Here is a 27,461-nt window from a genome sequence, read left to right as displayed (position 1 = left end):
AGTATCGTGAAGTAGTTGATATCATCATAGTCAATCTATCACAGTTCAATGCACAACGGAAATCTAAAAGTAATAATATTACAAACCGATTTGAAAGTAACATAAAGTATTACACAACGGGTTGTAAAAAGATCCACAGGCGGAGCAAAGATAAAAAGAAATATTGTTCAACAGATTTAAGCATAAAAAGCTTGCAAGACTCTTTATTTGATACTAGGAGTAGCCAGCCCATTTCGCTTAGTACTTGCACTTAACCTTTTTGGAAAATACGTCAGTTTACACTGGTAAATGCAATTAACCGACTCTTTTGAAAAGTGTTTAAGAAAATTGATTTAAATGCAGAAGGAACAAATATTCTTTTATAACTTGGGATAATTATTTAAAAATAATCTTGTAAAAGAATTATATGTTTTTTATACGTTCAGTAGCCCGGGTTAGAAATACCGGGTTAAAGATTAATAGACACACCACATAATATAGTCCCTCGGCGAGTTATTCTCAACCAGCAGTTATATCTTTTTACATACGCACCGGCAGGTGTATGCCTACACCCCATGCTTAAGTCGTGGCCATTTCAATGAATGAGCCGAGGATATCCAGGACATGGTCAATAACCCCCCAAAGGCTTAAAACAAACAAAACAGATTAAACGGGTTATCTCAATGATTTAACCATTATTCGATTAAAAATTCAATACCCAACCAAGCGGTATTTATAAATACCGTACCCCAAGCCCATATAAGGGAAAACAAGTTAAAAGTGTTGGTGCATACATCTGTCGACTTCGTCTTGTATCGAATCTTAGACTAGATTGTATAAATCAGGACACGTAGAACGAGAAAATAGGAGAGTTTAAGTGTTTAACAAGCTGATTTCGCTCCAGAGGCTGATTCCGCCTAAAATGTTATGTTGACACTTTCGAGCGGAATCACGAAGTTCTAATTCCGCCCGAAATGTGATTGTATCGTTCTGAGCGGAATCAAGTGCCTATAAATAGGTCACTTGGAGCGAAATCATGTAGTTAGTCCTTGTATTCCATACCGAAGTGCTGCCGGTGTGAAGACTGATTGTAATCGCTGTCAGATTAATCAAATCAGTAGTTAAAGTGAAGAATTAGTTGTTTCTAAGTCTATTTCTTGTTTTCCGCACCTGAAATAGATCAGAACCTCTCTGAACGACTCATTTGGATCAGCCGAACGATCCTACAAGTGGTATCAGAGCTCAGGAGGAGGAGTTCTGCAGAGATTAGCTGGATTTCATCAAAATTTCTTACTTCTACACCTTCTTTCTTCATCAGAACAAGATTTAACGGTCAAAACTTATTCAATTTTTCACAGACTGTGTATAAGTGACTATTAACAAATCCCTAAAAGTTTGAGACCTAAATTCAAAGTAAAAATAGACAAAATGGACCCGCGAACTGATTCCACTCGAACTGGACATTCTTTGATTTCGCTCGAGATATTGTGTAGATTCCGCTCCAGAATACAATTTCTGAGGTTTCGCTCCAAATTGGGGTTGATTTCGCTCCAAAGTCCATACTAATTCCGCTTCAGATTGCCTAACTACTGATTTTGCTTGAGAGTTATACTAGTGATTTCGCTCCAGAGTTACAAGTGTTTGATTTCGCTCCAGTGAATTGGGATTTCGCTCCAAACTACACTTAGTGATTTCGCTCCAGAGGCTGGTTTACTATTTCGCTCCAAACTGAATTTTGGTTAATTCCGCTCGAAAGCTATTGTTTGTTGAAAAACGTGATACGTCATCATGAGTGAAGAGTTCTATAATGCGTTCGCTTCATCTCCGAGTACTCCGGCTTCCATTGCTCAGAACATGAACTTGGAAAACGAGACCGGAACGTTACAAAAGCCCCCGAAACTGATGAGTATCGAAGAGTACTACGGGTGGAAAGACAGATTCGAAAACTGGGTTCAGGCAAACCATCTTAGGTCATGGGAATGTATTCTGAAGAAATATGTTTTGCCACGAACTGAGTTACAAGTTGTGAAAACAATTTCTGAGTTTAGTGATCAAGAACGAGATATGTATCGTGCTGAAAAGATGATGATAAATTTGCTTCAACAAGCCATCAAAGAAGACATCTTTGTGTTACTACAGCTGTACAGCATGATAAAACATTAAAGTCAATCTGGGATGCTCTACGTGTGAAGTTTGAGGGAAGTGAGAACATGATTAAGAGCAAGAAGGCGTTGCTCAAGAAAGAGTTTGATCTGTTCAGTAGTTTACCGGGAGAAGATACGAAGAAGCTGATCGAACGATACTGCCACTTAGTGCGATCCATGTCGATGCTTAGTATAAAAAAAGATCGTGAAGAGTGGGTAGACAAGTTAGCTGATGCGTTACCGCAGAAAGAGTGGGGAACTTACTTGATGATTCTGAAAAATACCGGGGTTTATGATGGAATAACGATTTCTCAGTTTATTGAAAAGATTGAAAGTCAGGATTTGGAACAGCAAAAGATCGCGATGATGAACAGTCCAAGTGGTCAACAAGATGTAAAGATGTACTACAAAGGTAGTGTTCCGGAAGCTGAAAGAAGCCCGAAAATACAAACTACTTTTAGTGCTGGGGATTCAACGGAAAAAGCTGATCAAAGTTCAAACAAAAGCAATGGATTCTCTTCATTTTCGAGTGTTAATCCAAGAGAGTCAACTACAAGCTTTCATTCTCAGAGCACGAAAACTGGAAATGGTTATGTGATTCAGTGCAACATCGTGTTAAATCTTCCAGACGATCAAATTTTTTCTGAAGAGGTTGCGAAAGATCACATGGCGCTACTTGGTTCAGTGTTGCTATCTTATGAAGGTTTAGTGGCTGGGAGCATCGGGAATCCTATGCTCACAAAGGAGGATTACGATCAGATAGACGCCCAAGAGATGGAACTGATGGATATTAAGTGGTGTCTAGCTAGTGTTCTTAGACGAGCTGAAAAGTTCAAGCTTATTACTGGGAGAAATGACTTTCTTGATGCACATGTATCTACTTTAGGTTTTGATAAATCTAAAGTTATTTGTTTTCGATGTAGGGAGAAAGGCCATTTCAAAAGAGAATGCAAGAATAAGGAAGCTAGTGGAGCTCAGAATCCGTTTGGAAAAGACGATTACTACCTGAAAGCCATTTATCAGCAAGTTGGTCAACAGCAACAGCAAGAACCGCATGTGGCTCATGGTAGAAGAATCGAAGATTCAAAAAGAGCGTGTTTGGGGATTTTAACTGGAACAATTACATATCACCTGAAAGCAAAGCATGTTTAGTCGATCAAGATGATGAAAGGCTACCTGAAGGCTTTAGCTGGGATATGTTTATTGATGAAAAGGGAGAATTGAAATCATTCATTTCAAAGATTGTGAAAGAACCTGATATGTTTACCGCATGGATGAAATCTATTGGTGAAACTGTAAAGTCTGTTGCATCTGATGAAAGCTCACAGAGTGCAGATGAAAGTTCACAAAGCTCAGATGACAGTTCAGAAAAAGAAATTGTTTTTGATCAAACACCATCTGATTCTGGTTCATCGGATGCTAGTTCTGAAAAATCTGTAGAGTTTGATCAGTCACCAACTGATAATAGCAGTAGTGACGATGAGGAAGAAAAACATATTAACATTGCAAAATCTCATTTGTCTCCTGAAAGTTTTCATTTTTATTTTGCAGAACGCCTGGAGAAACTGAAAGAAAAACGAGCTGCAAAAGAACAACAAGAAATGAAAGTTGAAAGTGTTGTTCAGAATGAGAATGTTGTAAGTGTTGCTGAGGAGATGGTTGAGACTGAGCAAGTGAAAGAAAAAGAAAAGGTGATTGAAGATGAGAGAGTGATCGAGGTAGAAAAAATTATAGAAGTAGAAAAGATTGTTGAAGTTGTCAAGCCATGTTCAAAGTGTCTTGAACCTTGCAAAGAATATGCAAACAAAGACGAAAAGCTGGCTGAGTTTGAGAAAAAGGAGCAGTTGCTGTTCAATCTCAACTATGTGAAAGAATCTTATGATGTCTTGAACAGAACAGTAACTGGTCTTCAAAAGACAAACACAGAAAGAGAGAATGCTTTGACAATGATGAATGCTGTGATGATGTCGAAGCAGAAAGCTATCAATTTCTACATCGAGGAGAGTGCTAAATGGAAGCAAGAGTTGGAAACTATAAAAATTGAGAATGAGAGAATTAGACGTTTTCTAGTTCTGATTATCTCATTGATCGAATATATCCAACTGTTGCAGGTTTCGAATCATTTAAGGATGACAAGCCAAAAGAAAAAAGATACTGGTAAGAAACCGACTGTTAGCTATAACAAGTGTCCGCCTCCAATTTGGGAAGGATATTCTCCTAGAAAACCAAACGAGGAGCAACTTGAAAAAGCAGTCAATATAAAGCTAAAAACAGACACAACTGATGAATTACCAGAAAATATTGACGTCACTTTCACATCGTCTGACACTGATCATGAGTCTGAGTTAATCAAAAAGGTGGTCGATCAGGTGTTGGATACTGATGAGGAGTCTGAGTCAAAATCTGAGTCTGGAGGGTCAAGTTCATCAGTCAACAGTCCAAAATCGTCGGTTAAACAGTCTTATAGTAAAGAGTTTTTGTTATCTAAAGCGAATTTGGATGATGAAACATTTGAAGTAGCATACACTTTAAATGATTCTGATAAATTATACTCTGACAAAGAGTTTCCAATAAGAAGTGTTCGTTTTGACATGATCAAAAAGGTTTTCAAAATGACAGAATTTAACATTTCTGAAATAAAAGATTTAAATCTTACTGGAAAACCTAAAAAATACACTTCAAGAGTTCAACAACGTTTAAACAAAAAAAAGGGTTACAGTTCTGGTTCTGGTTTTCAAAAGAAACCAAACCATAACGGTAAGCTCAAAAAGAAAGGTTTAGGTTTCGTTCCACCAGAAAATTACAAAAATGAGAAAAATTATAAAACAAAAACAGAATTCGTTTCAGGTGGAAGTGCTGAAGATGAACAGAAGAAACCGTTCTGGAGACAATCAAACCTGGAGTTTCTTGCTGAAAAGAAGACGAATGGAACTGGAGTGTATCATCCTAAAGAGACTCGGACCTGTTTCAAGTGCAATGAAGCTGATCACATTGCATGGAATTGTCCAAATAATATCAAGACAAAACAGGGAGTTTCTGATAAACTAAAAGAAAAAGTTGTTGATGTTGAACCACAAACTAAAAAATTCAAAATTTTTGAAAATTCTACTTATGAAGTTGGTGAGTGTTCAAAGAAAAATTTTTACAAAAAGAAAGCAAAAGACAACCAAGTGTGGGTTGTTAAAAAGGTTGATGAGAAAGTTGGCAATGAATCTGGTTCCACAAAGCCAGAAGAGCCACAGGTTGAGGTAAAAAATTCAGTAAATGATGATGATTTTCCATCACTGAAATTTAAACAGAAAGTTGGTAAGGTTGAGATCTTGGATCAGTTTTACTCCGAGAAAACTGAGTTTGATGTCGAGAAAACATTCAATGGGAATGTTAAGAAAATTTTTGGGAAAATACTTAATGGGAAAGCAAAAGGGGTTAAATACTTTTATGCAACTAAAAATGCAACTTATAACCCTACTGAGCAAGAATTGAAAACCCTTAAGTCTGAAAAGACTTGGGTGGAAATTCTTTTCCCTTAAAGTCTTAGGACTATGCCGGAGATCCCAAGTTTGTAATCGTGGATCAGGAATCGGCATCATTCATGTTTTAATGAGTTTGTATGAAAGTTTTTAAAATTGTTTAAATTTTTACAGGTTGAAGGACTACGCCGGAGCTTCCAGGTGGGTAAGTGCGAAGCAGGAATCGGCATCTTCGATCTTAGAATTGGTTTATGTAGATGTGATATTCCTATAATTGGTATTGTTTGTGTTTTTACAATTGGTACAGAGGTTGCTTAATTTCAAATGGTAAATCGGGGACACTAAGTTGTACTTGATTTACTACATATGGGTAAAAGACAAGATGATGAACCCTAACCTACAAGTGGTAAAAACAAATTCATTTTCCGGAAAAATCATTTTGATTAAAACAAACTTAAGTGTTTTGAAATCTAAATGAGAAAATGGTTTGTTGAAATGGGGAGTTCGGATTGTTTTTACCAAGTGAATGCCGATTTGATGCTATTCGATGTCAGTTGTCATATTTCTGTAAAGTTTGTTTTACATTTTGTGTTTACAATTGGGTCGAGAGCTTAGTTGTTTTCAATTTTTCTTTAATGTGTTTGCATTTTAGGGGGAGTAGAAAATTTTCAGAAAATCCAAAAACATTAGAAAATTTGAAAAAAAAAACCAAAAACATGATAAAATCAAAAATGAGTTTTGTTTTATAAAGGAAATGATAGTACATCAGTGGACCGTCACAACATGCTAAAGAAATGTAAAGATAAGATGTGATAAACAATCTCAATGCGGATATGCCAGTAGGTTTTTGCACATTTAGTAGATTGTGACGAGATATAAACCTAAAAATTCAAACTTGCTTAGCTCGTGGGGAACAACTTCTTGGATATATGGGTAACCCCCGAAATCTTGTTTGAAAGGTCCCTCTTTCAGAGATACTAGGTATTTATGCTTAATAATATCTTGGGTATTATCCTGGGACTTCTACTGTATGGAAATACTGACCTAGTCCCCGTATAATACTTTCCGCAAATGCTTGAAACATAGCATCGCCCTCAGCAAGTTGATGAAACAAAAGAATTGATAGTCACTGTTGTTGTAATAAAAGATCATCTAAAGGGGACACACCGAAAAGTCGAAGTCGTCATCTCTCTGCGTATACGGAAGTATCGACCTGAGCTCTCACGGCCCTCGCATCTAACCCCTTTACAGATATCATCTAGGTATACTCACCTGTCAGACTGAATATTGGGATATGGATACAGGAGTATATACATGTAGTGGGACACACGGATAAGTTCAAGTGCTTAAGACATTAATAACGTATCTCGAATCAATTGAACTTTGTGTGAAAATTTAAGTGGACAAATATACTGACAATCTAGGTGAATTGTTTAAAGCTTAAAATGAAATCAAGCTTAACGGTGTTGGTTACTTGTCTCAAAAACTGATATGATCCTCTTACACAAACTCACAAAAATATTGTTTGTAAATATTACTTTACTGCATTTTATTTCTCATATCTCAAAATCCAAAAAGATTTTCAGTGTGTTTTAGCATAAATTTTGAAAAGTCAAAAAGATTTTCGACAACTGATATTGAAAAGCTGATTTTCAAAATTCCAAGTGCTAGACATGATGACCATGTGGTGAGGGGGAGTCTGAGTTTGAAATCAAATGTTTTCAAAATATAATCTTACAATTGGTTCATCAAAATTCTGTTGGCTTCACGAAAAAAGCATAACTTAAAAAATCCGAATGCGGGGTCGAATCTTGTATTGATTCGATCTGAGGGAGAGTTAGTATTAGTGCATGTCTCCATATTTGAAATGTTTAAATGTGAGAAATTTACTGTGAGGTAGAGATTATGCAGGCTAGTCTGAGCCAGGCTGATCGATCATGAGAAGCTTATGTGTTAGAGAGCCAGGTTTCGATACCTGAGGATTTTGTGAACAGAGCATGAGCTAGGCCATCGATTCTGAGGACAAATCTTGAGCCAGGATAACGATCATGGAACTTTGAAAGCAAGACAACGATCCTGAAGCAGATAATGCTGAAGAACCAAAGGAATGCCAGCACATTGTTAAGGGGAGTCTGTTGTTGCTGTTAGAGATAGAGAATGAAGCCCAGAGACTGATCAAGACTGAAGGTGCGAAGACATGTCACAATCAGACTCGACACATACTCGTCAACATCTGAGGGGGAGTCTATTGGTGCATACATCTGTCGACTTTGTTTTGTATCGAGTCTTAGACTAGATTGTATAGATCAGGATGCGTAGATCGAGAAAATGGGAGAGTTTAAGTGTTTAACAAGCTGATTTTGCTCTAGAGGCTGATTCCGCCTGAAATGTCATGTTGACACTTTCGAGCGGAATCACGAAGTTCTAATTCCGCCTGAAATGTGATTGTATCATTCTGAGCGGAATCAAGTGCCTATAAATAGGTCACTTAGAGCAAAATCATGTAGTTAGTCCTTGTATTCCATACCGAAGTGCTGCCGGTGTGAAGACTGATTGTAATCGCTGTCAGATTAATCAAATCAGTAGTTAAAGTGAAGAATTAGCTATTTCTAAGTCTATTTCTTGTTTTCCGCACCTGAAGTAGATCAGAACCTCTCTGAATGACTAATTCGGATCAATCGAACGATCCTACAAAAAGTATTTACCTAAGCAAAATATACAAATTTATCTCAGTCGTATAACATTCAGCAAGTGCAAATATCTTTTACTGGGCTCCTAAATCTGGAACGAAGGTTTTAATAACCTATTAGATTCCTAACGGGTCTTACTTAAGTTTAAACTTAGACCGGTTAGTTTTGTTGAAAGGTTTATGGTTCAAAATGCAAGATTAAGCGAAGACCGGATTAGAATGTGATTTAGACCCGAAAAGTATGAAGACTTGTATAATATGGGTAAACTAAACACATTCTGGATTTTGAAGCAAAAATAATAAGTTTTGACCCGTTTCGGAAAATTTATGCAAACTAGTTACATAAACCGCACCGAACGCGAATAATGCATAACGGGTAACCAAAAAAGTCATGTACAGGTTTCACAAGTTAATATGCCTTAAGTATGTTGTGATATCAGTAGGATACCTTCCATTATGCCCAAAACGAATATAAAATCAATTTAAGCCCTGTAGGGGTATTTTGGTCATTTTAATGATTATAAAAGAGGTTAAATGACAATCTGAGGTTCTGGTCTAAAATGATCAGTAAAAATACTTACTTTTGCAAGTCATATCAGTAAGATATTGTATATATTTGAAATTTATCATTTATGGCCAAACTATGCATCGTAGGGGTATTTTGGTCATTTCACATAAGCTTTAAAGGTTAAATTTGGAAATCGGAGTTCAAAGCTTTTACTTAATTTTTAAGTATAAAAATTTATTCATAACATCTGTAGGTAACAAGCCTTAGGTGCCTAATATGGTTAAAACCATACTATGCGCCCAAATCGCATAAAAGTCGGTATTTGACGATATTCGGGTTAATTAAGGAAATCTGAGATTTTGGTCCGCCTCTACTGTTTAAAATAATTTATTTTATGTATAAAATCAGTAGAAAAAAGATTTGATATGTAAAGGATGTGTAAAACTCATTTTATTAGCAAAAAGGACAGAACCATCAATTACCGAATCAATGCAAGAACCCTATGTTATGATCAGTTTAAAATTCAATAAAAATTTCCAAAAATACCTAAATATTATATTACATCAGTGGGTAGAAAGTTTGGTGTCAGAATTTGGGTTTAAATAGGTTTTATGCCAAAAATGTCGTTTAATCAATAAAAAGCTTTCAATTTACGATATTGAGCATAACTCCTAATTTAGACCACAAACTGATGTCAAATTTTTAGGATATGTTTATAAATCAGTAATAAAGGTTTTTGTCCACTCACATTTTCAAAAATCTCGTTTTTATATCAAAAGGGCATAATGGTCAACAATTAAGCAATTAACGGAAACATGCAATGAACTAGGATTTCTATGGAACCAAGTTGTATAACCTCAAAGGGTTATACTAACCTATAATATGGTCCTAAAGGAACCCTAAGGCATATCTAAATTAAGCTAAATCGGGTCAGAACTGAAAGTCAAGGCAAAAGTCTACTTTTGCGACTTTTGGTTGCGAACCGAGTCTAAACTCAGAATTGTCAAGTTGAACATGCCTAAACATGTTCTTATATTATTTGCCAAGTTATTTTAGTGTTTAAACATGTTTGATAACTTCTACATTATTAGTTGTGGATTTATTTGCAAAAATGGATTCTCTTGACTTTTTATTAATAAGTTTGACTCGACAATTGACCAAGTTAGAGTGGAAATCAGTAGGTGCCCTTTTAAGGGTTTATTACCTACATAATTACCAACTCATAGCCACTTTTAATTCGAATAATGGCTAGACCATTAGTGATTAATCACTAAGTCAAAGCTTAAATACGATAGCTTTGACTTTTGGTCATTAAACAAATAAAACTTGAACTTAAGAGGCTAAGAACACTTACCAGGGTCCTTAGCACGAGTTTAGAAGAGAAGAAGGCTCTCTTGAACTCCAGGAAGCTCCAGAGAAAGTGTTGTGATGAAATTTTGAATGGTGCAAATGAACAAGTGAACTACAAGTCCTATATATAGCAAATTCTACTTCACAAGATCACTCCACGTGCCCCTATATTGATTCCAGATGTTACCAGGTGTCCCTATTGCATGAAAAACCGTTGGCACAGTCCCTGGTATCGATTTGAGGCATGCAAAGGCGGTGGAACTGGCTGACATGCAGCTGTCCTTAATTTTCTGCATCTGGCAGTCCCACGCAGGCCGCGTAAGACTCTTAAGGAGTCTACACGGGCTGCGACGCTCCTATGTCACCGGAAAACAACTTTCAGACTTGGCAGTTTTGGTCCCTAGTCCATATTATGTTTATTTAACTTTCATTTATTGCATTTAGGACCCCCATAGTTAACTTTTAAGGACCTTGGGTCATAAACTAATTCCGTTAAGCTCCCGGTTATTTATACGATCACCCGAAAAGTCTTGTTTTCTTCGAAACTCCACAAAATTAATATCCTATATTCTTGAGAGCAAAATATATAATTATTACAATGTTTTTGGGATCGTTAAAAGGTCACTCAGAGGTTACTTTCAACATGTTGACACTTTTAACCCCTATGCTTCGTAAGATCCTTATTTTGAGCACAAACGACTTTCTAAGTTCGACAAATTATTCGTTAAAGAATACGAACGTCGTGTGAGGTCAATCAGAGGCACAAGAATGGCATGTTGACACTTTGGATCCCTTTTACTTACATATTTACATTGTCTGACAATTTTAGTCCCTCTAGATCAATTCATTACACGTTTAAAGTCCATGACACGTGTCTTCATTATATTGGTCGTGATTTTATGAAGTGTTACAGGATCCTATGTGAAATCTTTTATATTACTCGCTACAAGTTTTGATCGCGCTCAATCGCATCGCAAAACTCAAAATCATTATGATCGAATCTCACTCCAATTCTGTCTCTGTTTAGATGTCTTCCAACAACTCTACCTCGAGACAAACAGCTAGGAGAAGAGCCAAACGAAGCGCCGAGAAGAGGATTTCCTCGCTTGCGGCCAAGGAAGTGGCCAAGGCCATTCCTCAAATTGTCGCTCAAGTGCACTCTCTCAACAACTCTCGAACCTCGGAAGACTCTAAGACGGAAGCGCCGCAATCTGCTTTCCTCTACAAACACTTCAAAGCCTGTGATCCGATGGAATTCACGGGTGAAGGAGGTGTCTCCCAGCTGGTCCAGTGGTTCGATTCTATTGAAGTTACCCTTCATCAGAGCGGGTGTCCCGATGGTTTCCGTACTACTTGCGCTACCGTAGTATTTCAATCGCAAGCACTCGACTGGTGGACAGCCGAACGTAACAAACGTGGGATCTCCGCAGCTTACGCTCTCTCTTGGGATGAGCTGAAAGAGCTCATGAAGAAAGAGTATTGCCCTCCCCCACGAAGTCCAGAAGCTGGAAAACGAATTTTGGGAAATCAAGCAAGTCGAAGGTGACAATACTGGCTACACCGCAAGGTTCAAACAGCTTAGCATAATCTGCCCAAGTCAAGTCAACACTTCAGAAAAAGCCATCACGAAGTACATTCACGGCTTGCCTGAATGTGTGGGCGATTTTTTCGAAGCTGCAAGACCTGCTACCATCGAAGAAACCTACCGCTTGGCCTCAGAAATCAACGATAAACGAGTCTTGGATGGATTCTTCTCCAAGAATCCTGTTAAACAAGCTCATCAAGCAATCGCCATCGATTCTTCCGACGATTCTACCGACGATTCTTCAAGTGAGTCCTCAGACGAATCCTCCGAGGATAACGCATCACCTAAGAAAGCTCAGCCCAGCCGTAAACGAAAGACCATGAGCCCAAACTCTTCAACAACTGAACTGTTGCAACCAGAACCTCTTCAAGAAATTCCAGTTCACTCGAAGCGTGACTACAATGGAACTCATCCCCTGTGTCTCATGTGTACGTATCATCACCCGACAGAAGCTAGCTGTCGCTTTTGCGCAAATTGCAACTGGTATGGTCATCTTACCCAGCATTGCCGCACGGGGCCACAGACTTGAGGAATTCCACCAACGATCGCAGACTCCGCAAAAGTCTACAGCAACATAAATTATGCTTCCAATGTTGTTTAATGCTACGATTTCCGCCGTTAATTCCTTTTATGTGTTTGAATTTGCTCTATTTTTCAACGCAATATGGACTCTATTTATCTCTCATTCTCTCACACTCGTGCATAGATTATGTGATAACTGTCACTTTTCCGTACATTCCGTATACTAATTGAACAGTAATCTGTGCTTTAATAACTGTGCATGATCTAGTTTACAAGACAAATGAAATCCTGATTACTGTTATATACATACAATGGCATTTCATGTTGCAAGACTTTTATCATTACTACATGCAACATGATATAGTTCTAATAATGCACAAAACAGAATTGGCACCATTATCAGACAAACTAAAAGCACTGACGGGAGTTCAGTACATAGACAGACAGTGTTTTGAGGCCCAGTATGAGCCAGAGACCAAGTGATACACTAGTATAGTGTGTAGGAAAGTAAGGATTACAAAACTGCTTTTCTAGGTGATAGATAAAATACCGGAAAGTGCCTAAAACCCACATAAAGGGCAGAATTCTGCATAAATCAGCAAAATTCAGCATTTTAACAAGTTTATTACATGCAAAAATATGACTAAATGGTCCTGAATGCTTTCCTAAGTGTCAGGAATTAAAAGTGTCACAAAAGGGTACATAAAGATCACAAAACGGAATAGTTTGACACTTTAACAAACCGGTCTCTAACCAAACAACCGGACATTACCCGAAACATCAAAATTATACTAGAAGCATTGTTTTATTATTTTTGAGCTAGTTATGATCCCCGAACACCCTAACACACTATATAACACCTCTTATGCATAACACCTAACTAATACATTTAAGTTCTAACTAGATTAACTTAACCATCATTTGAAACCAAACCAAGACCCCCCCCCATGGTGGACGGTCACAATGTGGCCCCACCCATGATCCACCAAGATCTTATATGATCTTTATTGATCTTCCTTGGATTGCTTAAGATATTATAGTGTGCTAATGAAACATAATGCACATTGGATAAAAGCTTAAAATGGTTATAAGTTAGAACTTGAACTCATTCATCTTCACACCACTCTTCTCCTTCCCTTGCTCCCCCCTCACGGCCGAGAACACCCATCCACACCACCATCACCATCCAATCTTGTTCATCTAATCCACACACTCACAAAGGTGCTAGAAGGTATTTAATGAAGCTTGGTGGTCTTGGATCTTGAAGGACCTTTCTTACTTGCTTTATCCAACACATTTGTCATCTACAACATCTTGTGTTCTTCCCTAGCCTTGTGCTAGTAGTAAGGCCCTTATAATCTCTTGTTATTTCATATATCGTTGGTTAAAAGATGATATACATTGTTAATCTTGATGAACATTAAAAGACATATTCATAAAACTCTAACATAAGCTTGAAATATGATGAAATCATGATGAAACTATGTTGTTTAGTGTATGTATGATACTTGATTGTTATATTCTTGGGATTATGATGTTGATCATCATAAGGAGCTTGCTAGATTGTGATTAAACACATGATCTAGCAAGTGAGAGGATGATTATGTGACAAAACAAGATAATCATCCTCATATACAAACATGAACTTGAATAATAAAAGTTGTTTTCATGTGATGATGATTTAAACAAAATACAAGTCTTGTGAGTGGATGATTTCTAAAATAGTTTTCCAAAGAAACCAAGCTAAATCACAAAGATTTACATGAACATTGTTTTAAAAAGAACCAATCATGTTTCTAGTATTGAAACAAGTATAAGAACACTTTGTTTACAAGAAAAACTCAAAAGAATGATTTTTGGAAAAATCATCTAACAAGTTGTAAACACTCAAATCTTTCAAGAATGAGATTTTTAAAGAAATAAACACACTTTAAAGGGGTAACTAAGTCTACTAAACATATTACCAAGTTACTACAAGTTTTTATGAAAACTCAAGTTCATGATCATTATATAGATAGCTTTGTTTTAGCACTTGATAAGTGTAGATTGATTGTTGATTGTTTAAAATGATTTTTGAAAAGAAAATGATATGCTTTAATAGCATGGACACCTCCATTTTTAGGGGAAACTTTGGCAAAATTTTCTAAAAATAAAAACACTTAGAATATATTTTCTAAACAAATATTCACAAGTGTGTTTTAACTATGGTTTTCAATATAAACCTTGCCATAGACTTTGCTACAAAAATACAAGTATTGGAGGTTGGTTTTTATAAATAAAAATGTATAAATATGTATTTAGAATATATATTTACATTTATAACACATTGTGTGTGAATATTTGTATACTTTGTGTAATAGTTATATTATTTTAGGAATTAAAATAATATGACTTAATAAATACCAAGAACTTACAATCCAAAAAAATACCAAAAATCACAAGGAATAAATATATAAGTTACACACATAATACTGCGAAACCGAACGAAAGAACGAAGCTTACAAGATATTCCGGAAACTACATTTATGAGCATATTTTTTGTAAATATTATTTTGGATACAAAAGTAATGAAAGTATGATTTTTATTATTATTACAAAGTATATCATATTTTCGACAAGGAGAAAATATATTATTTTCGGAAGTTAAATCATATTTTCTTGAAATATTTAGAAGATATATGATTTTTGGGAGAAATATATATTTTCTGGACAATACATTATTTTTGGGACAAAATAAGTTATTATATATTTTCTAAAGTGAGACTTGAAAATATATTAATTTGAAACTCCAAATACAAGAATACGAAAATACATGTATGAGATACCCCCATCCTTGGGAAGGAAATACGAAAATATATACTTGAGAAGTACTATTACAAAAATATTGTTTAACTATTATTCCAAAATTTAATATAATTTAAAGTTAAAATAATTATTATTTTAACAAGGAATTATAACTTGGAATAATATTGGAGACATAAAAGAAACGTAACACAAAAACGTAAATACTAAGGCAAGGAACGGCCCGTTCGTCTAATAGACCCAAGCACATTTTAGGTAGTCGTGTTTGCTGACGAGATTTGAGTTACGAGTACTGAAGATGCAAAACAGTGAGTTCATGCTCCCCCTTTTCTCTTAACTGTTTCAGTTTTATAACTCTCGGGGGTGGAATACATGTTACGAATGTTTCAATGGTATGAAATGAACTATTAGATCATGTGAGCATAGACTAAATTTGAAATGCCATTAACTCTTAATTAGGGACGAAGGTTAGATCTAACGGGTACGGCCGAGCCCCACTCATGGTCCTCATGTGATCACTTGAGTGCTTCGGTGTCCCAGTCGAGGGAAATTGACATAGTCGAGGGAAATTGACATAGTCAAGGGAAATTGACATAGTCAAGGGAAATTGACATAGTCAAGGGAAATTGACATGGTCGAGGGAAAATCGACAAGGGTATAAGCCTACTCATTTCGAGTGCTCCCTATGTCCTCACATGCCTTAATATCCTTGTAAAACATTTATTTGGTATGTTCATACATGCTTTTCATACCTGTTTTCAAAGGAGTCTAGTCGAGGGAAATCGACATAGTCGAGGGAAAATCGACAAGGGTATAAGCCTATTCATTTCAAGTGCTCCCTATGTCCTCACATGCCTTAATGTCCTTGTAAAACATTTATTTGGTATGTTCATACACGCTTTTCATACCTGTTTTCAAAGGAGTCTCTCAAGGGTTTAAAAGTTTTCCAATACTCACACAAAACGCATGAACTCGCTCAACTTTTGTTGATGTTTTCCAAAATTACATGTATTTCAGGTGACAGGATGGATCTTGGGCGCGGGTGTTGTAACTAGAAGTAGAATTCAAGTTTAGATGTCATCCACTTTTGTTGGTTAGTAACCTAGTCGAAGGTTGTGTTCTAAAACTTAAATAACCAGTGTTTGTAATACTCAGATTTCATGAATGGATGAACATCGTTTTGATCATGTAGTTGTTTATTATGATTGAATACAATGATATTAAACCAGTCACACATCATACGCTTCCGCAAAATTCAGGGTGTGACACTTTGGTATCAGAGCTTCGATTGTAGTGAACTAGGATTCCTTCACGAGTCTAAACTACAATCACTAGAATTCTCTCACAAAAACATTTTTACAAAAAGGTTTTTCATTGCATTCACGTAAGCGTCAAGATCCACGAGTCAAACATTTTCAAAGAAGAGACAAGGCAAAGACATTAGTAGGGAGGAGAATACCCCAAAATAAGGTGCCAACTTAGGCATAGTCTACATGAGTTAGACTTGCCAAAGACAAAATGACCCCCCAAAAGGATAAACGAGAGTTATATGTGATATGATGCATCGAATTACCTGTTTATGCTAAGTAACATATTTGTTTATCGATATATACATACGAATAAGTGTACGGAATAATTATTGACATGAATAAGATACCTTCGACTCCGAACCCTATTATTGTTCTTACTCGCATGATGAAGCTATCGGCCTCGCGTTCATTGCAAAGCTCATGGCTGGAGTGATTACCAAACAAGATTCTGAGCTTGCTTTCGTAGGAGATGGCTGCTCTTCCCTCTCGATCGTGAAGGTGCCTGACTACGGTAGTGACGGTGAGGCAAAGGCGGCAACCTTGAACAACTTCTTAATCAGCAGGACGAGATCCATGCGGCTTTTGTGAAGCGAGATTGACGACACACCTGACCAGACAAGGAAGATGAAGTATTCATCTTGAAGGTGCCCCTCCAACAACTAGGAATTCTCCTTGTTCCTGTTTCATTTAATCATCGTGCCTATTCACGCGTAACGATAACGAGTGTTAGCGCATGGACCACCGCAATGGTCCTTTCCATGTCAGAGGTATAAGGACAGTAGTGTCCCCTCCTTGGTTGATCATCTGCTTGGACGAGGGAAAATTGGGGTAACTGTGCAAGACAATTTATTATTACGGGGGCCCACGTAATAACAACTTGTAGTGCATGGAATTCCTGGTGGACTCTGCGGGTCAGGCTAATGATCACCACCTCTCCAAAAATAACCTATAGGTGTTCACACCTCCATCTAGTAGACAACGCCTAGACCATTGCTTTAGCACTTTATAAAGTAGGAAACCTGTCTTTTCCTACTTCGTGTCTGACACTTCTACCCGTGTACGAGACGTTGGGAACCAATATTTAAACAAGTGAAGATGGATAACATTTGGAAAGATTCAGTGACGTTACACTCTCTATCACCCCTACGTGAACAACTACCACTTTATGAAACTTGTATGACCAAGGCGATGTAGCCTTGAGTTCATTTTATTTTCCCAACTACAAACAATAAGCCAAGTTGCCAAGCCTATGTGAAGGCTCAGTAATTGTTTCCTTGCTCATACATTGTTTATTATATTGGGTGATCACCTGTTTGCTTATGGTACTATGTACCTCATAGACAATTATGGAATGTTGTCTAACCTACCCTATACCTTTTGACAGAAGAGAATGCCGCCCAGACGTGACACAAACACCAGTACGTTACCAAGAACAGAAGCCGAGCTTCAAGAACGCATCTCTCAAGAAATTGCACGACATGAAGCCCTTCGCTCTGAACACAGCGATGGCACTTCCGGAAATAACCCTCCAACTGGCTGCACCTATAAATAGTTCCTGGACTGCAAGCCATTAAACTTTGACGGCACAGGAGGCGCCGTTGCATTTGTTTGTTGGGCAGAAAAGACTGACTCTATTCTAAGAATGAGTAACTGTTCACCCCAGCAGAGTGTTACCTTTATCTCAGGGTTGTTTTTAGATGGCGCACTCTCCTGGTGGAACCTTCAGGTTCAAACCCTTGGTGCAGATGCTACTTATGCACTGAGCTGGGATGAGCTCAAAGAAATGATGGAGAAGAAATATTGTTCTAGGGCTGAAATCTAGAAGCTTGAGATGGAGTTCTGGAATTTGAAAATGGACGGGCCGAAGATTTCTGAGTACGTCTAGCGATTTCACGACTTGTCTATGGTCGTTCCCTACTTAGTCAAGCCGGAATTCAAAAGGATTAAGCGATTCATTTGGGGACTTGCACCTCAAATTAGGAGTATGGTTACTACCTCAAAGCCCCCAACCATCGCAGAGGCTATCGATTTGAGTGTTACTCTTACTAAAGAAGCTCTACGCATGGGAAAATTTTCGGAATCCGAGGATAACAAGAAAGAGACCCACGGGGAGTCATCAGGCAACAAGAAAAGGAAGTCCTCAAATCTAAAGATGGGCACCCAAGTCAACTATGGAAGCTCTAAAGCAAACAAAAGAAAGGAAGTGAACTCGTCGCGTGGCAGGAAAGCTGATGGAGCCACTAATAAGGTTGGTGGTAAAGTTTACTTAGGGACTAAGCCGAGGTGCGAGGAGTGCAATTTTTACCATGAAGGTCGATGTCTGAGGCCTAGGTGTGGAAAGTTTGGAAAGGAAGGGCACAGCAAGGATGCCTGTTGGGCGAACGATCTAGACGGAAGAGATAATGGGAAAATTCTAGGGTGCTACAGGTGTGGTGATGTAGGGCATTTTAGGAAAGATTGCCCTAGGAAGAACCAAGCAAGGAAGGGTCTTCACGACCAGAGCTCATGAAGCACGCCAGGATCCAGATGCGGTTACGGGTATGTTCCCTATTAACCAACCTTATGCATCTATTTCTGATTAATATCGGCACCAACTTTAACCTTGAATGCTTATAACTTAAGAAACTGCTTGGCCTAGTTTCGAGTAGAATAGACATCCCATATCCTTTAAGAAATGGGCATATAGAAGGCTAGTTTAAGCAGACGAAGTGATTAAGGATTATATTTTGGGGACTCAGAAGGCCGGAACCTTCTGTTACCATTAACTTGGGAAGTCATGATATGATAGTCAGCATGGATTGGAAATCCAAGTATAGAGCTGAAGTCGTTCGATATAAGGAAAATCAGTCGCACCCCTCTTGCGAATGATGAAACATTTATAGTACACAACCTTCCTACAATAGGTGCAAGGGTGCTAGACCCCATAAGGCAGCGGATCTGCGACATCTTTCATGGGTCGAAGAGACACAGAAGCGCCTCCGAGTAGACTGCATAGCCTTCCTAGCTCATGTTGTCGATAAGGAGACCCAGGAGCTGGAGCTAGAAGACAACCCCGTGGTGGAGGAATTCCCAGAAGACCTTCCTGAAGACTTGCCAGGAATACCTCCACAGCAACAAGAGGAGTTTAGGATGAACCTAGTGCTAGGAGCGGCACCAGTGCCGAATGACGCCTTACCGACTAGCTTCGTCCGAAAAGCATGAGCCTCCGATATAACTGCAAGAGCTGCTAGACAGAGGGAATTAAGGACATGACACCCTTAGTTAAGGGCACAAGAAGAAAGTTGATAGTTTCCACTTGCATAAATTTCAGAGAATTTAGAATCGGAATCCTTTGCCAAGGACTGATGACATGAACGAGCCAATTGTAAGGTTCCAGTTACTACTCGAAGATTGACTTGAGGTAAGGATGTCCTCAGCTGCGAATACAAGAGGAAAATATCCCTAACACGACCTTAGGGACTTGCCTTGAGCATTACGAGTTCCTTGACGTGTCGTTTGGCTTAACACATGCACCGGAAATATTCATAGACCTCATGAATCAGGTGTGCAAGCCGTACATGGATAAGATCATGATTATATTCATTGACTACAATCTTATATGCCCAACGACCAAGGAAGGTCGTGAGCAACATCTGCAATTTACCTTGCGACTCTTAGAGAAAGAACAGTTATGTGTTAAGATGTCGAAAAGCGGATTCCAAATTCGCGAGGTAAGAACTTTGGGATACATGGTGGATAAGAACGAGATTCATGCCAACCCTGCAACCAAGAGCTAAGGAGTAGAGTTGCAATTATGTGACACTTCTCGACAAAGTCTCGATTGTGCATCGATGCAACGAGACCACGGCATTGCATACGCGTCACGTTGATTAAGGGATCATGAGAAGAAACCTTGATCTAGATACAGTAATTGTGTGCCGCAAATTTGACGTCATTACCTGTAAGAAAACGTTGCATGACCGTTACTGATCACAAGGGTTGCAGTACATCGATGATCGTAAGAACTTAAATATTAACGAAGATGGACTGAGCTACTGAACGATGCAGACTGTATGGACATGTTACGTGCTTGTGTGATGAACCTTGATGAGAAGTTGGAACACTCACTTGCCCTTAGTGGAGTTTTCCTACAACGGTATTTATCACACCGCTGTTTAAATCGCTTCGTGTGAAGCTTTAGATGGAACATAATAAGTCGATCCCCATTGTGTTAAACGGAGACCGGAGATAAACAATCTACTGGCCCGAGTTGGTTCAGGAAAAATTAGAGGCAAGATCGTTCAGATATGTGATCATATAAAGACAGCCCGCGGAATACAGAAAGATTGCGCCGACGAGCGGCGGAAATCGTAAGAACTTGAGATAAGAAGTATGGCTTTAATGGGAGCCTCGCCTTGAGAAGGCGTGATGCGATTTGGAAAACGTGGAAGGATGAACCCCCGGTATATTGGACCTTTCGAGATCCTGGTAGGGATCGGAACCATTGCTCATAAGCTGAAACTTCCAGAAAAGATCAGCAGTGATCGCGACACATTCTATCTAGTCTTTAGAGGAGTCTGACTCAAGGAACAGTCGTTGTTCCCACAAACAAGATTCACGTCAACGACAAACTCCAATTTACTATAGAACCTGTTAGGATCTGAGGCTCTCATGATTGTGTTTGTTTGTATAAATTGAACATTCAGAATATATGAAATGATGTAAAGTGCAGCGGAAATGGATACAAACTTTGTAAACACAACCAAAGAAGAAAATAGTTTGATAAACAAATGCTTTTCATTAAGTTGAATGATTAAGATACAAAGCAAATGATTACAACATGTTTACAGAACTAAGCTCCCCCTCAGCCTAATGCCCCAAGGTTGGTTGTACAAGATGAAAGGATTAGACTAGAGGAGAAGAACTCACTCAGTCAATCAAATGTAACAGTACAGAGTACTGTTACATTTATAGACAATCCAAACCACTGAAGCATCTCAGCTGACGTCACCATGAAAGTGACATCAAAAAACCTAACAAACTCTATCTACTGATCTATACAACTACTGCTTTGCTAACTACTGATATTGCGTTACATTACATAGAAACAAACATAAAACTCCTGCTGCATCATTCCACTGCTGTGAACCTAGCAGTACTTGTCATGAACATCAGTGCTTGAACCAAGGCAGTAGATTGAGTAGCAGGGCTTTTAGTCTTCGTCAGTCTTTGTGTTGATTAGCAGTTGTAGGTCAGCAGATGTTGATATAGTCAGTACTTTGGAGTATATCAGATGTTCGAGCCACATTCAAGGGGAAAGCAAAGTGTAGGCTGCTGCTTATTGTTAGTCCACTGATGTGATCCGGTTTTGGCTTTACATCATCTGTTCCTCTGTAGGGTTCAATCCCAACAATCTCCCCCTGGCACAGATGATGCCAAAACCCTTCATTATTCTGGATCTTTATTGCTCATCACAAGTTCCCTAACTTGTCCTTTGAATTGTAATTCAAAGCCAATGGAACTTGTATCATCCTCATCCCTGCACAGTGTAAGCTCAAGGAGATCTTGCAAATCTTCAACACCCAGGCCAAGTGTTGTTTCCCTTGATATATGCTTCACTTCACCAGTGGATCTGAGCAGAGTCAATACATGGGTCTTTTGATCAGACATCCACTTTAGTATTTTTGAATCCAATGGGTTTCTTGGGAGAGATTTATTTGAAAAGATGAGTTTGGAGATTGAGGCCTAGTGATGACAACTTAGAGCAGTGTCTTAAGATTTTGCTGTTTTATGTAGTTCTGCTCTAAGTGTCTGAAGAACCATCTTCATGATATATTCTTCTCAAGCTTGGTCTTCTTTTGATATATCTGCATCCATCTGCTTTGTTTCCTTCTTTGATGAAGGATGGCAGCAAGTGGTGTTTGTGGTAGTGTGTGTGTTGATGTGGTATTGGTGGCAGTTGTTTGGGTGACATATATTGTTAATGGTGGAGGTGTAAGTGATTTTGTGGGAGCAGAAGTTGTGGTTAAAGTAGTAACTGGCTTAGTTTTAGAAGCTGTGGTGGTTGATAGCCTTGTTTTTCTAACAGGACTCTTCTTTAATGAAGTACCATCCTCTTCTTTTTCCTTTTGCAAAACTAACTGTTTCTCAACCAAAGCTCTACTCTCATCCCTTACCCTTTTAATATCAGCAGTGGTTTTGAGACCAGCTGAATTGACTTGACTTTGAACGATCCTCATTTGTGTATCTTCATCATCTGCTTGAATTTTCAGGGTTCCATCACCTCCCTTTTCCTTTTCTTTGCTAGATGTTTCAACAAAAGTTACTGAAGGATTTTCCTCAGAGTCATTTTTCTCCCCCTTTTTGGCATCATAAACTCTTTCGAAGATAGTGAAGGGTTGAAACAAATTTCACAGCTCATCTGGAGTAGGAGCAGATGATGGAGTAGCTGTTGGAGATGGTGCAGCAGTGGATGGTACCGTTTGTGCTTTCAACAACTGTTGCAGCATGTCTTTGATTTTTTGCAATAGATGTATCCAGTTTATCAATTCTAGCCGTCAATTCGTGTTCTTTGAGGACCCACTTTTTGCCAAATAGATTCTCATCCTTTGGCTATGGCACAAAATTTTCAAACTTGTTGTCACTGAACCACTGAAGCTCCTCTTAAATGACAACTTCCCAACTTTCTGTCTTTCGGTGCTATAAGGCACATGACTTGTTGATGGAATGGTAGAAAGCCACCAAGAGAACAAGTGTTTCAGGATTTGACTTTGTGAAAGAATCCTTTTTCATTGATGTTGTCAAGTGTATGGTAAAATGGATGTGATTAAAAAGGATTGAGGTTTAAATGGTGAGGCTGCAGATGTGAGTCATCTGAGCTAACAACTGTTGGTGACTTTAATGATCCAACAGCTGTTTGAAGGTGAAAGTGGAGGAATAAAAGGAATTGGTGATAACCAGTGTTGATTTTTATCCACTGTTGGTAGATTTTTATCAACAGTGGTTGTGGACATGGAAATAGAGGTGAAGGGCTACTTTGGTCAAGCAATTGTTGAGGTAGCAGTTAAGTGATTTCTATCCATTTTTTTATGGACTTCTATCAGCAACTGTTGGTGGATCAGTGGTTGAGCTTTACCAGCTTTTTTGTACATCTGCTGCTTAGATGAAGGAAATGATTTTGTCCTATGATAACACAGTATCATGTCCAACATCTTTTGATGGTGATAATGAGATATCTGCAAAGTAACATCCTTGACAAAACACGTTTTAGATGCATATTATCAAGATTAACACATTAGCAGATTTTTACAGGGATTTGTACTCAAGGTTTTACTACTTATCTATTTCCTGTTTTGAACATTAGATAAATCTTGACAGTAGTTGAGTATCCCAGATGATGGCAACCTTTTCACTTTGACTACACATTTTGTGTTCTAATCCTTAGAGTAAAACATGAGTAGTCAAGAATTTTAAGGTCTGTTAGCAGTCAATCTTTGATCTGTGACAAAACAAACTTGAGTTTGACATGACCTTGACACATGTATCATTTCCTTTTGGGCTATTTTCCAGGATAGTACCATCACACAAAAAATAAGAGAAATACATCCTGATAGGAGATTGAAACTTTTACTATCTAAAACAAGTAAGAGGTCAAAATATATTTTTCTTTAAAAAATAAAGAACAACATATCCTGTTTTATTTGAGAAAAACCTTTTAAAGGAAAAATAATTAAAGGTTTTTTTTTTTCGAAAACAACATCAAAAGGATCTGGTATATTTTCAATTATACCTTGTTGTATGATCATAATCACATCATTCTCAAGTTTAGGAGAATGGTCAATGGTTTGAAAACTCAATAACCATTGTTTGTGCCCATTTCCTTTTCAGTTGATTACTAATGTGAGGAAACATGTTCACAAAGGTTTTGAAAGTTCTTTTATAGAACTTATTACCATGTGATGATTTTGAAAAATTTTGTCTAGTCCTCTTTGTAAGTTTAATCACTGGAGATACTTTTGTTACCTGAATTTCCCTGAGTTAGTGAATGCACACAGTTGCATGATGACCATTGTTAACCCAATTTGTGAACTCTTAAGTGTTTTATATTTATACTTTTTTCTTTTGAGAACAAAAGTTTTGAGATAAACATACTTATAAGTTTTTGTAATTTTTTCTTCTTTCCCTTTTTACCCTTTCCATGGAAAAGTATTGAAACTTTTACTGGAAGGTTTTCAAGGAAAGAATATTCAATCCAAAATCATTTTACAGCAATGTTTTGAGAGATTCGGTCATTTTTGAACATGTTTTATTACCAAATCTCACATTACGTATGATTTGGACTGTTTTGACACCTTATTTTCTCAATGTGTTTTGACAAAGTTGATTTGGTCCTTTTGAGGAACTCAACCTGTTTTCAACACATAAGATCTGAATGACTAAAGTTTTAATTTTCCTCTTTTATGTTATCAAAAACACTAATGTTTTAAGAACATAGGTTTTTGTTAATCTGAGGTTCATACTTTAGCATTTAGTGAAAACATCACAAATATCAAAACAACAATTGAAATCAATTTTGAAAATATCAAACGATCCCATAATTTATCAGATATTTTACAGATCTGAAAACTATGAGTGACTTGTGCATGATATCACTTGTTGCGTGAAATTTGTCTGTCATATGACATCTTGGTTGATTTACAGAGTTTTTGAGTAACCATTTTAATCATGATTCACTCGTTGCTCTGTTTTTCAACTGAATACAACCATCCTTAGTATCAATGAATTTTGAGCTGAACTGTTATGTCAAATTGATTGTTAGATCGAATTTGACTGTCCAAGCTCTGATACCAATTGTTAGGATCTGAGGCTCTCAAGATTGTGTTTGTTTGTATAAATTGAACATTCAGAATATATGAAATGATGTAAAGTGCAGCGGAAATGGATACAAACTTTGTAAACACAACCAAAGAAGAAAATAGTTTGATAAACAAATGCTTTTCATTAAGTTGAATGATTGAGATACAAAGCAAATGATTACAACATGTTTACAGAACTAAGCTCCCCCTCAGCCTGATGCCCCAAGGTTGGTTGTACAAGATGAAAGGATTAGACTAGAGGAGAAGAACTCACTCAGTCAATCAAATGTAACAATACAGAGTACTGTTACATTTATAGACAATCCAAACCACTGAAGCATCTCAGCTGACGTCACCATGAAAGTGACATCTAACAACCTAACAAACTCTATCTACTGATCTATACAACTACTGCTTTGCTAACTACTGATATTGCATTACATTACATAGAAACAAACATAAAACTGCTGCTGCATTATTCCACTGCTGTGAACCTAGCAATACTTGTCATGAACAACAGTGCTTGAACCAAGGCAGTAGATTGAGTAGCAGGGCTTTTAGTCTTCATCAGTCTTTGTGTTGATCAGCAGTTGTAGGTCAGCAGATGTTGATATAGTCAGTACTTTGGAGTATATCAGATGTTTGAGCCACATTCAAGGGGAAAGCAAAGTGTAGGCTGCTGCTTATTGTTAGTCCACTGATGTGATCCGGTTTTGGCTTTACATCATCTGTTCCTCTGTAGGGTTCAATCCCAACAATCTCCCCTAGAACAGATGATGCCAAAGCCCTTCATTATTCTGGATCTTTATTGCTCATCACAAGTTCCCTAACTTGTCCTTTGAATTGTAATTCAAAGCCAATGGAACTTGTATCATCCTCATCCCTGCACAGTGTAAGGCTCAAGGAGATCTTGCAAATCTTCAACACCCAGGCCAAGTGCTGTTTCCCTTGATATATGCTTCACTTCACCAGTGGATCTAAGCAGAGTCAATACATGGGTCTTTTGATCAGACATCCACTTTAGTATTTTTGAATCCAATTGGTTTCTTGGGAGAGATTTATTTGAAAAGATGAGTTTGGAGATTGAGGCCTAGTGATGACAACTTAGAGCAGTGTCTTAAGATTTTGCTGTTTTATGTAGTTCTGCTCTAAGTGTCTGAAGAACCATCTTCATAATATATTCTTCTCAAGCTTGGTCTTCTTTTGATATATCTGCATCCATCTGCTTTGTTTCCTTCTTTGATGAAGGATGGCAGCAAGTGGTGTTTGTGGTGGTGTGTGTGTTGATGTGGTATTGGTGGCAGTTGTTTGGGTGACATATATTGTTAATGGTGGAGGTGTAAGTGATTTTGTGGGAGCAGAAGTTGTGGTTGAAGTAATAACTGGCTTAGTTTTAGAAGCTGTGGTGGTTGATAGCCTTGTTTTTCTAACAGGACTCTTCTTTAATGAAGTATCATCCTCTTCTTTTTCCTTTTGCAGAACTAACTGTTTCTCAACCAAAGCTCTACTCTCATCCCTTACCCTTTTAATATCAGCAGTGGTTTTGAGACTAGCTGAATTGACTTGACTTTGAACGATCCTCAATTGTGTATCTTCATCATCTGCTTGAATTTTCAGGGTTCCATCACCTCCCTTTTCCTTTTCTTTGATAGATGTTTCAACAAAAGTTACTGAAGGATTTTCCTCAGAGTCATTTTTCTCCCCCTTTTTGGCATCATCAACTCTTTCGAAGATAGTGCAGGGGTTGAAACAAATTTCACAGCTCATCTGGAGTAGGAGCAGATGATGGAGTAGCTGTTGGAGATGGTGCAGCAGTGGATGGTACCGTTTGTGCTTTCAACAACTGTTGCAGCATGTCTTTAATTTTTGCAATAGATGTATCCAGTTTATCAATTCTAGCCGTCAATTCTTGTTACATTAAACCATCACCCAATTTAATGGGGTCATCTGATTTCCCACTAGTAGTGGTTTTATCAGTGGTTGATGTAGGGAGTGTACTCCAAACACTATCCGCTGATGCCCCTTTTTCTTGGTACTAGGGACTTCTTTCTTCGTATTGAGAAACACCTTTTAGTGAACCAGTGAAGACTGGATACACAAGAGTTCCCAGTGAAGAAATTGCCTTCAAGGAAGTCTTATTGATGAAACTACTGTCCAAGTGCAAGCCAGTGGGTTCAGCACTTGTAGTAGCTGCTTCACTTGAACTACCACCAAGAGTTACTTGTAACTAAAGGGGTATAACCTCCTCAGTTGTTGCTGGGATAGCAG

The 27,461-nt window shown here is 37.8% G+C and overlaps 1 protein-coding gene across 1 annotated transcript; it reads right to left on the bottom strand.

Moving 5' to 3' along the window:
• Positions 1-22,163: 22,163 nt before the first annotated feature.
• On the bottom strand, positions 22,164-26,960 carry LOC110933044. Its single transcript, XM_022176286.1, has 2 exons — positions 26,625-26,960; positions 22,164-22,697 (listed from the first exon to the last, which is right to left on the bottom strand). Exons 1-2 carry the CDS (start codon positions 26,958-26,960, stop codon positions 22,164-22,166), a joined length of 870 nt encoding a protein of 289 aa, XP_022031978.1.
• Between the last annotated feature and the right edge of the window lie 501 nt (positions 26,961-27,461).

This window comes from Helianthus annuus, chromosome 4, assembly GCF_002127325.2.
Source record: "Helianthus annuus cultivar XRQ/B chromosome 4, HanXRQr2.0-SUNRISE, whole genome shotgun sequence".
NCBI lineage: Eukaryota > Viridiplantae > Streptophyta > Magnoliopsida > Asterales > Asteraceae > Helianthus > Helianthus annuus.
Note: the sequence above shows the minus strand (reverse complement) of the source record. Positions and strands in the feature narration are given on the sequence as shown.

Coding starts and splice junctions, on each gene's coding strand:
- LOC110933044 (XM_022176286.1), bottom strand. CDS start 26,960: ATGAGCTGTGAAATTTGTTTCAACCCCTGCACTATCTTCGAAAGAGTT. Junction 22,698..26,624: donor CTTCATTAAAGAAGAGTCCT/GTTAGAAAAACA, acceptor GATGCCAAAAAG/GGGGAGAAAAATGACTCTGA.